General features: G+C 46.3%; 2 protein-coding genes across 4 annotated transcripts; one reads left to right on the top strand and one right to left on the bottom strand.

Moving 5' to 3' along the window:
* Nucleotides 1-18: 18 nt before the first annotated feature.
* armt1 (acidic residue methyltransferase 1) lies at nt 19-6,395 on the bottom strand. Of its 3 annotated transcripts, none has more exons than XM_053880214.1 (5): nt 6,343-6,395; nt 2,529-2,634; nt 2,226-2,464; nt 1,611-1,776; nt 19-1,463 (listed from the first exon to the last, which is right to left on the bottom strand). In XM_053880214.1, the coding sequence occupies exons 1-5, from the start codon at nt 6,378-6,380 to the stop codon at nt 660-662; spliced, it is 1,353 nt and encodes a 450-aa protein (XP_053736189.1). In that variant the 5' UTR covers nt 6,381-6,395; the 3' UTR covers nt 19-659. The 3 variants fall into 3 exon arrangements, with proteins under 3 accessions (XP_053736189.1, XP_053736188.1, XP_053736186.1); XM_053880213.1 differs by lacking the exon at nt 6,343-6,395 and adding an exon at nt 2,950-3,300; XM_053880211.1 differs by lacking the exon at nt 6,343-6,395 and having other exon boundaries at nt 2,529-2,943.
* On the top strand, nt 3,373-13,583 carry zbtb2b (zinc finger and BTB domain containing 2b). The gene is made up of 4 exons (XM_053880210.1): nt 3,373-3,495; nt 5,838-6,014; nt 10,116-10,296; nt 10,856-13,583. The coding sequence occupies exons 3-4, from the start codon at nt 10,124-10,126 to the stop codon at nt 12,198-12,200; spliced, it is 1,518 nt and encodes a 505-aa protein (XP_053736185.1). The 5' UTR covers nt 3,373-3,495; nt 5,838-6,014; nt 10,116-10,123; the 3' UTR covers nt 12,201-13,583.
* The last annotated feature ends 1,463 nt before the right edge of the window (nt 13,584-15,046 follow it).

Below are 15,046 nucleotides of genomic sequence, written 5' to 3'. Positions count from 1 at the left end.
CCAAACCTTAACCAACTCTGGTTTTCACACCACTGCAGAAACATTTTATTACTTTGACACTTGAAGCCCATGATGTGTGGGTCGGTGCTTCCCTTCAGCAAGCAAACAACAAGCAGGTGAATCCATGCAACTCCACACTGACCAGCCAGGGAGCAATAACATCCACTGTCTTGAGATGAGAAAGCACCAGTCGGGGAGACCTACTGAGAGGGGGGTGGCAGTGTGTGACCCATTTGAGTGGCCACCACAGGCGAGCCAGATGGATCTGCTCCTCTCCTGCTGCATGACAGTTCTTTGTCAGCTCCAGAGGACACAGCGCAAGTTCTTACTCATCTCCTGCTCTGCACTTGCAAATGGGGCTTTTGTCCGCCTGTAAACATAGTGACTTTGTTCAGTGCAGCGAAATCGATTCGAAGTAAAACGCAATCTCATTTTTCCACCCCAGTGGATAAAGTTGCTGCGCTTAACAGATCTGGAGTTTCAATTGGCAAGAAAAGTTTGAGATGAGGAAGTGCAACATTCGTAAGAATGGGCTGTCAACAGGGGGCCACGGTGGAAACGACCATGCTGTGGTGTAAAGGTGCATTTTGAAATTTAAGTGTATGGTGGTTTCAGTACTCAAATACTCGAGTTATGGCGTAAAGAAAGTGAAGCAGGACTTATTGCTCAGTGGCAGATTCCACGGGGGTCGATGGGGCCTTCGGGCCGTGGAACTGAATGACGGCATACTTGCCGCTTGTCATCCAGTCGGGTTCTTTAGAGCCTAACTTTGCCGCTTGACCAGGCTGTAGACCGACCTGAACATTAGCCTTGAGAGTCCTCAAACTGCATAGCGGTGCGGGTGCAAATCCCCTGAGAGCGGTTTCAAACTCAACTGTGTGCTCCCACTCTCGGTCGCCGGTCAGCTTCCTGTAGTTGAGATCCCCCTTAAACAGCACCAAGTCACTGCTCTGCAGCGCCCCGTACAGGTCAGCAGCGTCAGCCTCCATGTCACAGAACTCATGAGGCAAAGTCCAGAAAGGATGGTCATGGTAGGACCAGACGCCATCCCGCAAATAGTTCTGCCACCGGGCGCCGCTCTTCGACATCCACTTGTGATTTGCCGCCATGGTTTGCTTGATGGTCCACTGAAAGTCACGAGCCGTCACGTCAGAGACAAACCACGGCATGGATTTCCCGTGGAAACGGACCTCAGTGGCGAGACCTGATGCCACCAGGAAATCAGCCAGGACCAAGTCCGTCACCAGCTCAAAGCCGGCGTTATCCAGAACCAAGTCCACCCTGACAGACTGTCCAGATCGCACAGAGGCCCGCGCAGAGGCCAGCGTGGACCACACCATGCTGGAGTCATCCACCAGGATGAAAGGTTCCAAACTGAGGAGCGACTCCACAGGACTGGTCTTCTGGGAATTTTCCATCCCCGCTGAGATGGACAGATCACACTTGTTTCCCCACAGAGAGACCTGGAGTGGTTAAAGGGATAAAACACAATCAAACACTGAAGGTTCTTGAATTTGGGAATGAAATAACTTCAATAAAACAGATACATTTGTACCACAGTGTTTCCTGAGCAAAAATATTAAATGCCACTTAAACAAAAAGCTACTCACCTTCAGTAGCGTGTAGAAATGTTCCTGCAGGTGGTTATCAGACAGTTCTTCAACGTTCTTGTTGATGCTCTCAAAGTGCAAACACAGAGCCATCATAGCCTGCTGGGACTCGAAAAAGCTCCGGGTTTTCCCCTCATTGAAGACGTCGTAGTCACAGATGGGAGGACTTTAATACATGAGGAAAAGAAGAGTTTCGCCATCCCCAATTGAGAACGGAAGAGATGAAAGTTTAGACACAGACATGAACGTGGAGGCACATGATAAATGCCACGACACGACTGAGAACTGTAGAGTGTGACTCCACTGAGGCACTCATCTGACTGCCACTGCACCACACCTCAAACTGAGAAAGGAAAGTCAAATGCTATGCAATGCTGACCTTCAGCCACACGTCATCCCTCCCTTAAAATGAAACAAAGAAGCAGCTTCACTTCTACGCATCTGTTCCACAACCAGGCTTTGATAATCAAGTCATGTTCAAGGTCACACAATCCTTGGAATGATTCATAAGATGAAATGAAATTCTTGCGTAATGAAATCAGGCATGACTTCAAAGTGTTTCAGAAAGATTAGGAGGGGTTTTTGGTCTGATAGTGGACAACACCATGGACTTACTTGAGCCAAACTGCCTCCTGTATTCTCCGATACATGTAGCACTCCACGTACAGCCAGGGAGACTTGAACCAGCTCACAGCCTCCGAGCCCTGAAGCGCCTGCTGCCTCTGTCGGTACTGATTCCAGGCGTCCCGGTCTCCATGGCCGTCGCTCAGGTCAACCATTGGCTTGTCTGTTTGCAACTCGTTTCTGAGTTTAGACAGGAGAGAAATGGTCTGCTTCTCAGCTTGAATGCCTTCCTGAGAGAGAAGGACACTACTGTTAGTGTCAGGTTTAGCGAGATAAACCACCGTCGACACTGACCTCTCCGTGCTCTTCGAAGAACTTGTTTTTATTGCGGTGGATCGTGTCAATGACTTTTGTGAGGATGGTCGGCAGCCGATCCTTCACGGTCAAATAGGCAAAAGACCTGCAGAGACGCATGAGCTCATTGATACAGTAATAACAAGCAGCTTCTGTAGCCAGACAGCTCACAGTGGAGGCGTAAGACATGCCTCGCTTCACCGACAGTATGTACGCTCTGTATCTGGAACCCTGGAACTCATGACACTAACAACATTACTGCTGTGCCCCCATCGGAGCACGCGCCTTGTAGCTACATGCTAACGCTAAAGTGGGCACCAGGCGAGGACGCCTCACGCCGAATCACCCCGCTCAAGAGACCAGCGGGATCTTCGCATTGTCCTCCAGCTTCCTACAGTCGAACCTGCTGCTGCCATCGTACCTGACCACCTTCGCAGACAGAGAAGGGGCCGCTCCGGGTGGAGAAGCGTCAGCCGCCATTATTGCCGCAATGGCGGAGATTCAAAACAAAACTTTATTTATACATTGCCGTCGCTGGATTAAAAATAAAACTTTTGCGGTTATGTTGTAAATATTATAAATGTTAATAGTGTAAATCCTGGCGACGAATCGGTTAGTTATTTCAAAATGTGAAAATGGAAGAAAAACTATTTATACAGAGACGAGTGCTGCCATCTTGTGGTCGCGTTAATATCGGTCCGTTTAAAAAAGACTTCCCCCTTTACTCTCTTTTCTTTGACTTGCTCTATGGAAAAGCGAGCACAACGCTATTTCAAACTGCGCTACTGCGACGTTTTTACGCTGGATCGAACCCCGTGGTCCAGTAGGAGCGACGTCATCTCGCATCCTTTGTTGTCGGTAGCAACCGTTGTCATGGCGACGCTGATCAGGAAACGGCAGATTTCGAACGCCCCTCAGGGCTTTTTTGGCGGGAAACGAAGAGAGGGCTGCGGTTGTTTTCTTTCTGGTAAAGTTATTAACGTTTTTGATCTTTTATGGCGTATATGTCATCACCACCTGACTTGTTTTCTCCTACGCTGTCCTTCAGTTGTTGTCAGGCGAGATGACTCGCTTGGTTTCTTTTCACAGTTCAACCAAAAGCGTGTCAGAAATCGTGAAGAAGCTGCACGTTTCTGAGTCACGTCAATGTCCGAGCATTGATTCGGGTGTGCCCCCCCCCCGATCCGGTCAGCTCCGGTCACTATGGAGACCCGGCGGGCCGTTGTCAGGATGTGGGGTCCTTGAGAGTGGGAGTCCAGCTGCGTCCACCTCCGGTGCTCAACCCCCGCCGACCGCCCGCCCGCCCGCCCTTCCCCCCGCCGGGCTCCAGCCAGGCCGGATCTGTTTTTCTGCACCGAGACTGGAATGACTCACCACTCCGGTTTCAAAACAAGTCGCGCGGGGGCAGGGCGGCAGTTAACGTTAAAGCCCCTGTTTAAACAGGTGTTCCGGCCCACCACATGCAGGCGGCTTATGGAGTCGTCTCGCTCTTTAATTCTACCCACGAGAAACCTCATTTTGTGCGCAAATATCGCTGGAAACCGGCTTCACGATTCAAGCTCCACAGCGTCTGGACACCAGCAGCCTCTGATAGAAGGAAAATAATGTCGCCATTTGCTGCAAAGTGTGGGTGAAGCATCATTAACCATAAATCACAACAGATGGTGACTGTAACTGAAAACAGCTCCACATTATATCTGAAGAATTAACTCTCTTATTGCATTCTAGATCGCTGCAGATACTCTTTTATTCACGAGAAGAGTCCGATTGTGTATTTTTGGATTGGTGTTATAGACCTCTATCGAATAGTTAGTCAGTAGTCTGTGGTTTATTCCTGTCACCTTCATATATATAGTATTGTATATATTTGCATGTTTAAAGCTGCGTGAGAAATTGTAATCTATTTGTGCTAATAGTTTAAAAAGAAAAAAAACATTGCAGGGAAAAATCAATTAAATGGAGTTCAGTAGCACGGCAGTCATGTGAAAGTCCAATCTGTATCTTTTTAAAGGTGTTTTTGTGAAAAGACAGAGATATAAATTCAGTTTCCCAACTTTGAAAGCACTGCGAGGCAGCCATGTGTTATCGGCTTCTCTAACTCATGCTGTGAGTCTTTTAGAAAAGCAAATACACCTTTGTTCTGCTGAAATTACCATCTAGTGTTGCCTTACACCAACAGATTTGTCTGTCAGTGGCTCCGCAGTCATGCTGGCTTCAAGTCTCAGTCTGTTGTCTGTAAACGCTCCGGGTCCTCGCCCCAGTGGGAGTTCTGATCATGAATACAGATCAATAGTTTGGGCTCACCATCATCAGCATGAGGTCCGATTTGTGTTTGGCTAAAACATGAATGAGTCAAACGCATTGATGTTAAAATAACTGTAGCGGTTGTGACATGATTTCTGGTATGCTAGCGAAGGACAAGGATCCAGAAAAACACGGGAGCGGAGACACTACTGTAGCATGTGTCGTGAAAAAAGAGCTGAGCCAAAATGCAAAACTCTATTCTCCTATCATGTGCTGCCAAAATATGTATCGATCGACAGATAGTACTCTTAGAAATTCAGCAGAAATTCAAGAGCAGTGTCAACAGTCACAGACTTGGAGTAGAGTACAACTAGCTCAAGTTGCTGCTGGACAAACATGTGACATGCAATAATTGGCCTCATCATGTTTGGGATATTTATATTTTGAGCTGCATATTATTTGCATAGCAAGTGGGCCAGTTGAATTAACTTCTATTGATCCTTGTTACTATAGCATGTAGATATGTTTCAGTTTCTCTCATGGTTCTGCTAAAAAAAATGAAAATAAATAATTAAAATAAAAAATAAATACTGTACTGTATGCAATTAATCTTAAACTTAAAATTAAAGCACATCGCTATTAAACTATCAAATTTACATTTGCACAAAAATATATATAATGTAAAATATAAATGAGTAAAACTTGCTCGGCTTTATGCAGTGAAGTTGCTTCAAATAACAAAAAAAGGCGTTAAAGTGTCATTTAAATATACGCGCTTAATTAGAATAACACTAGACTTGTTGAGGGGAAATAAACACATCTAAACGCAACGTGTCTGCTGAGTTTCGGCGGGGGGTGATGGCGAATCATCGCCATCGATCGGGTGACAAACGGGACCAAACGTGTTGTTTATGTCACGGCGCGACTAAAGTCTCCACGTCTCTCCTAAACTCACCGACTGTTGATCTCACGGCGGTTAAGTTACCAACAGCGCTGGGAACTAAACCAGCCCCTTCTCAACGGCTTCTGCAACGGCTTTTTTTTTTTCCTCCTTCGTCTTCTAAGTCATGTGATCGTAACGTAAAACCCCTAACCGGAAAACACCGACGACCCTCTCCGCCGCCAACGACTGCTGAGGAGCAGTAGACGCTGCCGCGAGCTCAGAGCGGACGCTCCAGTCCCCGGTGACAAACAACAACAACGGCGGCCCCGCAGACTCCACCGACGCCCCACAGCCACCAGGTACGGTTGTTTATGAACACGTTCGTTTGCCGTTATATCTGCCGTGCGCGTGTTTGAGCGAGATGATGACGGAGGAAGTTGAAAAGAAACGCACTGGTGACCAGCCCCATCCCCCCTGCGCGTCGCCGCTCGCCTCAGTGTGTGTGTGTGTGTGTATGGCGTGGTCGCGCGCAGCCGCGTGCTCGCGTGTCCGTTTTTGCAACCGAGAGTCCCGAGGCGGTGGCAGGACTACACGTCCGAGCGCGCTCGATTTGCCTACCGCGGCGGGGACGACTGACGCGCAGCAACCGCGTGTACAACTCGGCGTGTCCGCGGAACTTCTGCCCACCATTGCGCGTGTAGAGATCCATCCCGCGATTCCCGCATGTGGAGTTCGAATGGTGGATTTGGGAAATAAGAGAAATTCGCAGCGCGGAAGTGGCTGTTCCACGTGTCTACATCACAGAGGGGGGCGGTGCTACGTCGATGAAAACAACTTTATTATTGATTATCGCTGCGCTAACTTAACCCCGATCAGTCACTGGCCGCTTTTGTTTTTAAGAAACTCAAGCGTTTCAAATATGAAACACTGGTTTATTCAATGAATGGAGGCGTGATGACGAAAGCTCGCGCCTCGGGGCGAACTATTGAATCTGCCGAACACAAACTAACTGTCTGCCATTATGTAACGGCTCCAACGCCGTCGCTTCACTTGAGGTTGAGGCATGACGAATCTGCCTGTTAGTATCAAAGGCTGCCGCTACAGCTGGTGTGTCGTTTCATGCTCAGTTACTGAGGAACAAGTTTCAAATCTTAGTTTATACTCTACGGTGTGATCACGGTTTTGAAAGCAATAAAGTCGTCAGATATTGTGATATAGATAACAGTAGAAACCTGGGTTATGGCACTTGCTGTGTAAGTGTAGGTCACCAGGTTCTTTAAGGCGAAATGATCACAGAATGTTCAGTTCTAATAAGAAATCATGGCAGCTTTTGAAGATGGCCGGAACAATGCAGATGAATGGACAAAGGTCCAGAGACGTCTAGAGAGTGAGGTCCAGCATGTAACCCTAATAATAATGAGCATCACTGGGCCGTGAGAGAAGCCTCCCTGTAACGGCGAGGGACGGACTCTGGGTGAGCGACCATCTGCCCCCCGTCAGTTGGACGCTCGGGCAGATGGCTGCAAAAAAAAAAAAAAAAAAAAAAATCAGACCCAAACTGTAGACTCCAGATAATAACATGCTGCCAATATAGACTCAAATGGAGGTGTCGAATTGATAACTTGTGTACTTCTGTGTGCGATATACACAAATGTAACAAGGTTGCAAATGAAGTGTTTGCTCAGGGATCTGAAGTGGACAAACCTGCTTAAGTCAATAAGTCCAAAGAGGTGGAGTGCCACTCCAACGCCATCAACATGTGGGGTTTGGAAGCGAGGACTTGTCAAAGCAAGTGACCTTAGCAAAGTGTTTTCATCGTCCACCATGTGCACCGTGTTTGGAGAAGGGCTGCACATTTATTGTAGGACACAGACATGATGTTTAAAATAGTCCAAGTCATGTCCACAATCGCATGGAGTCACTTTGAATAAAATAACGTGTTTCATTCTGTGAATAAATGTGGTTGTCAGAGAAATTCCGGTGGGGTAGGGGGTCATTTAAAGGAACAAATACTCGGTATGAAATTGTTCCTATCACTTAGTTGAGATGTTCTCTCCATGGTTTATTGAATTAGCACATGCTTTTGTATGCTGCACTTGGATGAACTGACATTTTACAGCTGAGATGTCAATTCTGAAATGACCCAATTATTTGCCCCTATTGTTTGGAGTCAGCCCAACTGTCTCAATGAAGACACAATAACGTGTAAGTAAATGGAGTAAAAGTCATAATGAACGTGGATTTTAATGGGGAGTAAAAGACATGGTTGTGTGACCAGTCTGATGATGAGACTCGCCTCAACTTCAGGCCCCTCCCTTCACAACTGGCTGCTGAATACCAACACCAGAGTTTCTCCTCCAGAGACCTGGTGAGGAGCTGTGGCGTCTGTCAGAGACTCAGAAAGAAAGTGAAGGTATTTAAGGCCTCTCGCAAAAAGGTGAACTACGTGTGTTTTTCTACCTTGAGTTGATATGTGAGATTGTCTCTGTTAAAACTCTTCCATTATCAATAACTGGCATGATCATTGTGGAGCTTAAAGGGAAATAAAAACATTTGAAAATGAGCCCGAAAACAGAGTCGATGTTGAACGACGACGGTAAAATCGAGGGATTTTTCGTGTTCTAATTTAACGTTAGTCACACGATGGCCAGATGAACGCAGTGAAAGGACCTCATGTGGCCCCCAGGTCACATGACTCCATCCTCCGAAGGTCCACAGTTTCTACATGGTTTCACAATAACATTTCTGTGCAGCAAATTTTTCTGTCTTGATGTTCGACACAGCAACCATCCAGTTTTTAAGCACATTTTTCATTGTATTTTAAGTGTGGCAGCTCATTAAATCGTCTCTTACGAGTCCATTGAGTGATCGACTCAGCCGTAACCTTTAAGCTAAATCCCCCTAAAGGACCGCTAAAGCAGCGTCTAATAGCGTGTGACAAAATTCTGTTGGCGTTTCACCGTCGACTGAGTCCGACGTCCCCGCTCCCCGCGGCGCTGCAGAGCCTGCGTCCCTGACCTGCGACCCCTCTGATGAAACACGTGTGTCTCACCCAGCAGGCGGCGCGTGACTCCATTCAGATTTCTGCTTGTTTTGAGGTGAAATGAAGTGCGGAGCATCCATCTCCATCACAGTGTGAGGAGAAAGTGTTGCAGCTCTCCACTGCCCACAGGCTCTTTCCACTCCCAGCTGGATGGGGGTAGAACCAGTTCTGCCTCAGGAATGCGCGTCGACACCCAGAGCGCGGGTCATGTGATGTCCCGGAGCACTGTTAGTCCTTTACTGACCTTTGAGATCGACAACAGGCATGTCATCGGTCAGCAGGATGCGCATGGAGGGATCTCCCCGGAGAGTCCGAGAGAGCTCTGCCTGACTATTGGACCGGAACTGCTGCAGCTTTAATGCATCCTGTTCTCTCTTACTTATCCACACAGATAGAGGCCTGTTTTGCAATAAATATTTATTGCAATTCATTTACAAAGTGAAGCATTATAATTTATAACATGATGAATCATAAGGAAAATGGCTGACTCTTCTTTCAGTTGTCCCTTAATGTTGGTGAGAACGGTTGCATTTTGAGTCAATATAAATAGCTTTTATTTCATTTAATGGGACCCTAATGCACATTTTGTTTTCCTTCAGTAATCAAATCGCAGCTTTGCTTCAAAATAAACATTTCAATATTTGTGATTTCTAATTTATGCCAAGTTAAAGTTTTCAAAATGGCCACCTCATTTTACACTGAATGAATAGGGGAGACTCCTGCTGCAAACTTGTTGCGTGGTTTTTCACTCGCAGCCATCAACACGACTCTTGATCATTCAAAACCATTAAAAAAAAATGTTGCTCCATGACTGCCACTGTTGACAGTGCAGGGTACTGATGACAGGAAGAAATTTTTTTTACATTTTTTACCAGTCAAGCAAATGACTTCAGAGGAGAAGGTGTAAAGAGTTTTAAACAGTTTGAGCAGACCTGCGAGTTTACACACGCGTGGCCTGCAGGAACATTTGAGTGAGAACTTGCAAACCCACTCGCTCCCGCTGACAATTTAAACAATGTAGACCTGCACCAGGCGTTTTGCACTGTTCACTGATGTTTCTGGGCAGAGCTCCGTAAGAAGCCAGACTTTGTGTTGTGACTTTGAGCACCAGTCTTCTGGTATTGTCTTGTGTTGATCATTATTTAGCACCGAGGAGATCTCGCGTTTTTGTCACCTTGTTTTTGGCTTGAAAGAGTCGGCGATGATAATGAAGGTGAGGAACAGAGAAGTGTGGCGAGCCGAGGGGCGAACAGAAGCGCGTTCTACAGGAACAGCTTCCTCAGTGTTGGGCTCGATTAGCGCGCGTCAGCTCGACTCTTTGTGGTCAAAATAAACTCTGGTCTCCTTCCAGACAGGAAACTGAGCGTTTCTTCTTCTCTGCGTGTGTGTGTGTGTGTGTGTGTGTGTGCGCGCGCAGGTCGAAGAATGGAGCTGGCCAACCATGGTCTTATCCTGCTGCAGCAGCTGAACTCTCAGAGGGAGTTTGGCTTCCTGTGCGACTGCACCGTGGCCATCGGGGACGTCTTCTTCAAAGCCCACAAGGCCGTCCTGGCCGCCTTCTCCAACTACTTCAGGATGCTCTTCATCCACCAAGACAGGTGACCCGTCTCTTTCGAGTATTCGCCTGGAAATCGCTGACCTGAGAGTCAGCGGTCACTTCTGTTTTCCGGATGAGCGATTGTGTTTACTTCTTTAAGTCATTTGGGAATGTGAATTCGCCATTGTGCCTTGAAAGCCGCTATTTATGGGACTTGGCTGCCCCCTACAGTTCAACCCCTGTGCACTGCTCATGCTTTTACACTTGCAGAAGGGCCACACTTGAACTGGGACTATTGGCCACAAAAAGCTGATTTTCAGTCGTTAATATTTGTTTTATTTTTATTTATTCTACTTTTTAATATAAAATTAAAGCAACGCAGAAGGTCAGAAAACTTATATGTAATAAAACGTTTTCATGACTGAAAATTGCTAAAACCTTTTTGCAGTATTCACTTGCTTTTGCAAATAAATTCTTCAATAGTATATGTACTATGTATTTTAATTATATTCTTCAACAACTTACAATATAGACCTCATGCTGTAATGTGATGCTAAAGTAAAAGAGTGCCCCCTTGTGGTTCTGTAAGGAAAATCATTTCCGTTTCTTTTTTTTTCTAGCGACTGTGTGCGTCTGAAGGCAGCAGACATCCAGCCGGATATCTTCAGCTACCTCCTCAACCTGATGTACACGGGCAAACTGGCCCCTCAGCTGATAGACCCTGCACGACTGGAGCAGGGGGTGCGCTTCCTCCACGCCTACCCGCTGCTGCAGGAGGCCAGCCAGACCCTCTACGCACACCCTGACCAGAGCGTCAACCTCTCCACCTCCCTCTACGGCATCCAAATCTCCGACCAGCAGGTGGCCATGTCCGCGCGCCTGGCCTCCCAGCTGTCCTCACCGGTGGACATGGAGCAACTGGCGGTGGACGGCCAGCGCCCATCCTCGCCCGCCACCTCACAGTCCAAAGCAGCTGCCTCGCCTCCAAATGGCGACGCGTCGACCAGCGGCCTGACGAGTGAGGACGGGGCGGCGGACCTCGCCGGTGCGGACGGAGCGGCTGCCAACGCCATCCTCCACGTGAAGCCCAGCATCATGAAGAGAACCTCCTCCTTCAGGAAGCACTACTCCTGCCACCTGTGCCGGAGCCGGTTCACGCAGAGGAGCCTACTGAGAGAGCACCTTCTCCAGCACACGCAGCAGGCCGCGCTGGACACCAGCAGCGCGCTGTCCCCGGTCGTGGCCCGTGACCTGTCCGAGGTGGAGGGGATCCTCAAGGCCGCCAAGGCGTCCGCTCCCGCCTCGGCTCTGGAGATCATCAGCGACAGCGAGAAAACGCCCGCTTCAGGCACCACCTCCCCGCACGCTGACCTGCAGGCCTCCAACTGGGGCGCAGGCAGGGCCAACTCGCAGGCCGACACGCCGCCCCCCTCGGACATCGCGGACATCGACAACCTGGAGAGCGCCGACCTGGACCGTGAGGCCAAGCGGCGGAAGTACGAGTGCGACATCTGCGGCCGCAAGTTCATCCAGAGGAGCCACTGGCGCGAGCACACCTACATCCACACAGGCAAACCCTTCAAGTGCAGCGCCTGCGGGAAGAGCTTCTGCCGCGCCAACCAGGCGGCGCGACACGTGTGTCTGAACCAGGGCGCCGACGCCTACACCATGGTGGACCGGCAGAGCATGGAGCTATGCGCGGCGGGCGACGACAGCAGCCAGATGGAGGTGATGTTCATGGCCTCGTCCAAGCCGTACAAGTGCAACATCTGTGCCACCACCTTCTCCAGCCCCAATGAGGTCATCAAGCACCTCTGCTTCACCCAGGGGGGGTTTTCGGGACTGCAGGGCAGCGCGGGCGCCGCGTCACAGCGCGAGGATGTTTCCAAAGACGAAGGCTCCGACTTGTCCAACTCTGGCACTGCACTCGAGTCCATAAAAACTGAAGAGCTGCTTGCTGAGTAGCGCCAATATAAACTTTTGTGTTCTCTAAGTTATGGTTGATAGTTAAGCTAAGGACAATAGTCAGGGTTTGGACGGTTAGCAGCAACATTGTGAGCACCTGTCGGGTGGAAACTGCCCCTCTTGCATGGCTTTCCTGGTCCTAGACGCTAGCTCTCCCATGGAAAACCAGACGGAAGAGTTTCTCCTTGGAGTTGCATCACGATTGGCGCTCCACTGTGACGGCCCACGTCTTCTCACCGGTGCAGTGGCCTGACAGAGACACATCGAGCAGGTGGTTATAATGTTAAGGCCGCTTGGTCCACAAGTGTAGAATAGGCGCTAGAGCAACGAGGAAGGGGAGAAGTGGCAAACAAAAGACTCTTGAGCAACAATTGTGGTCAAGACAGACACAGTTTCAAACAGGAAGAGAAAACAGTCGCTCAAGCTAAAAAACAAAAATCACGTCAGAGGTCGAGCAACTTTATTTATTTCCGCCTCAAATAGAATTCAAGACAATCTCTGCTTTGAGGAGAAAACACTTAGCCGTGACTTTAATCGGGTGTGGTGATCCTGACCAGAGCTCTGCCATCCTCATTATTTTTGTATTGACTTGTGTCTTACTCAAAGTGTTCCATCCAAAACTCACCGACATTTTCTCGCTCTTCCTAAAAATCAAGCGGTTCTATTTTTAATACTTCACTAGCGAGCCCCACATGTGTATAGATAATTTAATACACCCCTCTATATATGTATTTAAAATTCTAACCTCAATAATTTAGCTTCTTGTTCCAATAAAACAAAAGGAAATTAACTTTTTATAGAAGGTATTTTAATGTTTGTAAGCTTAGGTGCTGTGGGTGATAGAATTTCAATTCTGACGTGTACAGACTTGAATCTGAAGTGTTTAAGGGCAGGTTCGGTGTCGCTCTGAAGTACCAGGTGTAGTCTTACTTTTAGTTAGAAGGGCCTCGAATTGACTTCAGGTTTTGGGAAATTGAAAAAATCTAAATCAAGTTAATGTGTCCTCAAATGTTTTATTTTGAATTCAACAGTTATAGTTCAAGAGGTGGAGCATTATAGCGTTTTAAAATAGCTACTCTTAGGTGAACTCCGACTGATATCTTGTTGCCGAAATGCTGAACTACTGACTGTTTTACTTCTCAAAACTAAGACACGATTTCAGTCTTCCATCGTTTCCGTTTCCGTCACTCCACCACAAATGTTTGAAATGTTGAATTTTCTCAGGAAGACAAACGTCTCCCAAAGTCTTGAATCAGAGCAGAATCAAATGACTTGATCAACCAATAGTCACACGTCTACTGTGATCGACTTGTGTTCTCAGGAATGTGAGGAATCTTCTCAAGATTTTTTTTAAAGTGAAGAAAGAACAATAAACTGCTTTTTGATAAACTGCTTGGCCTCTTTTCTCTCGTCGTCTTCTCGGCAGTGGACGGTGCGGTCCTCTACACACAAATGCATTTTAATATCTGGACTTGAAATGTTCAAATTAGTGCTGTCAGTCTATTAAAAAAATGATCAATTAAATTTTGCAATTAATTAATCGAATTAATCGCATTTTAATGTCATATCTGCTCAAGGCCTCCTGATAAAGAATTTGAGTTCTAGGATATAAAAAAAAAATGTAGTGCATGACTGATCAAGTGAATACAGTAAGAAGAGTTGAAATCCATTTCTTTATTGGTGAACTGTGCTTCATAAACGAAATCCAAAAGTAAAGGTCAAGCACATCCGCAAACCAGTGAGGATAGGTGTAAAATGTCAAGCAAATACAGCAATGCAGTGAAATAAATAAAATAAAGCTGTCTTCAAAAATGTAACAAAAAAAAAATACAGCAATACAGTGAAATAAATAAAATAAAGCTGTCTTCAAAAATGTAAAACAAACAGCAATACAGTTAAATAAAATAAAGCTGTCTTCAAAAATGTAAAACAAATATTTTTAATATTTTAAAATATATTTAAGATTTTAATATATTTTAAAAACAAAAATAAATTAAATAAGGCTGTTTTCAAAAATGTAATACAAATAAGGCCGTCTCAAATAGGCACTTAAGCTCAATATGGCAATTTAAAAATGAATAATCGAAGTATAACACGACTCTACGGGTCCTTCAATGGGCCAAAATGTTCAACTTCACTCACTTTTAAATGCATTTCGCTTTCGCTCGTTCCCCTATGTGTCCAGCAGAGGGCACTCACTGTCCACCGTTAACGCTGCCAGCGTCGTTGTTTCCATCCAATTTTGTGTCTTCGGAAAAGTAGCAACTCGAGATGAATTTTGGAATTTAGGGACCAAACAACTCGGTCGTCAACGTAACACCAAAACAATAGGTGTTTAGCTACACATGCACGAGCCACCTGGCTCTTTGGGATGGCTGTTTGTTGTCTCCACATACATAAGTGAAACAAAATGATGCTTATTAATACGTGTTAGTTATTCCCTGAACAAATCCCATCTGCGTATAGTTGCGTTCACAAGCTTTCCTGACGGTCTCATCTCAGTTGTAAATATATTCGGATTTAAACGTTTTCTGCCGCTTTGTTTGGCAAGTAAGATTTGACTTAGTCATTTTTTTTTCTTCATAGATAATGTTCTGCTTAATTTTATCAAGGCTTAAATAAAGAAAATACAGTTAGTTTACTAATATGTCACAAATATTATAGTCTTAAGAATATGATCAATATGTCTTCTATTATTATTGACTCTGGCTTTAAAAAAAAAAATAGAATTTTATGTTTTTATTTGAATAATAATAGTCCAACAAAAAAGGAAATATATTGCATAAAATGTTTTGTATTTCCAGTGTGGTGTGAACAGTCTCACTGTTTTCGTCCTTGTAACATAA

Source organism: Synchiropus splendidus, chromosome 12, assembly GCF_027744825.2.
Source record: "Synchiropus splendidus isolate RoL2022-P1 chromosome 12, RoL_Sspl_1.0, whole genome shotgun sequence".
Lineage (NCBI taxonomy): Eukaryota > Metazoa > Chordata > Actinopteri > Syngnathiformes > Callionymidae > Synchiropus > Synchiropus splendidus.
The sequence above is the reverse complement of the archived record's forward strand: the minus strand, read 5'-3'. Positions and strand labels throughout refer to the sequence as shown.

Excerpts from the sequence above, each read along its gene's own strand:
- armt1 (XM_053880211.1), bottom strand. The coding sequence starts at position 2,717 with ATGTCTTACGCCTCCACTGTGAGCTGTCTGGCTACAGAAGCTGCTTGT. Across the intron at positions 1,777-2,225 it reads CAGGAGGCAGTTTGGCTCAA|TCCTCCCATCTGTGACTACG; the intron begins GTAAGTCCATGG and ends CATGTATTAAAG. Across the intron at positions 1,464-1,610 it reads ATTTCTACACGCTACTGAAG|GTCTCTCTGTGGGGAAACAA; the intron begins GTGAGTAGCTTT and ends TAACCACTCCAG.
- zbtb2b (XM_053880210.1), top strand. The coding sequence starts at position 10,124 with ATGGAGCTGGCCAACCATGGTCTTATCCTGCTGCAGCAGCTGAACTCT. Across the intron at positions 10,297-10,855 it reads CTCTTCATCCACCAAGACAG|CGACTGTGTGCGTCTGAAGG; the intron begins GTGACCCGTCTC and ends TTTTTTTTCTAG.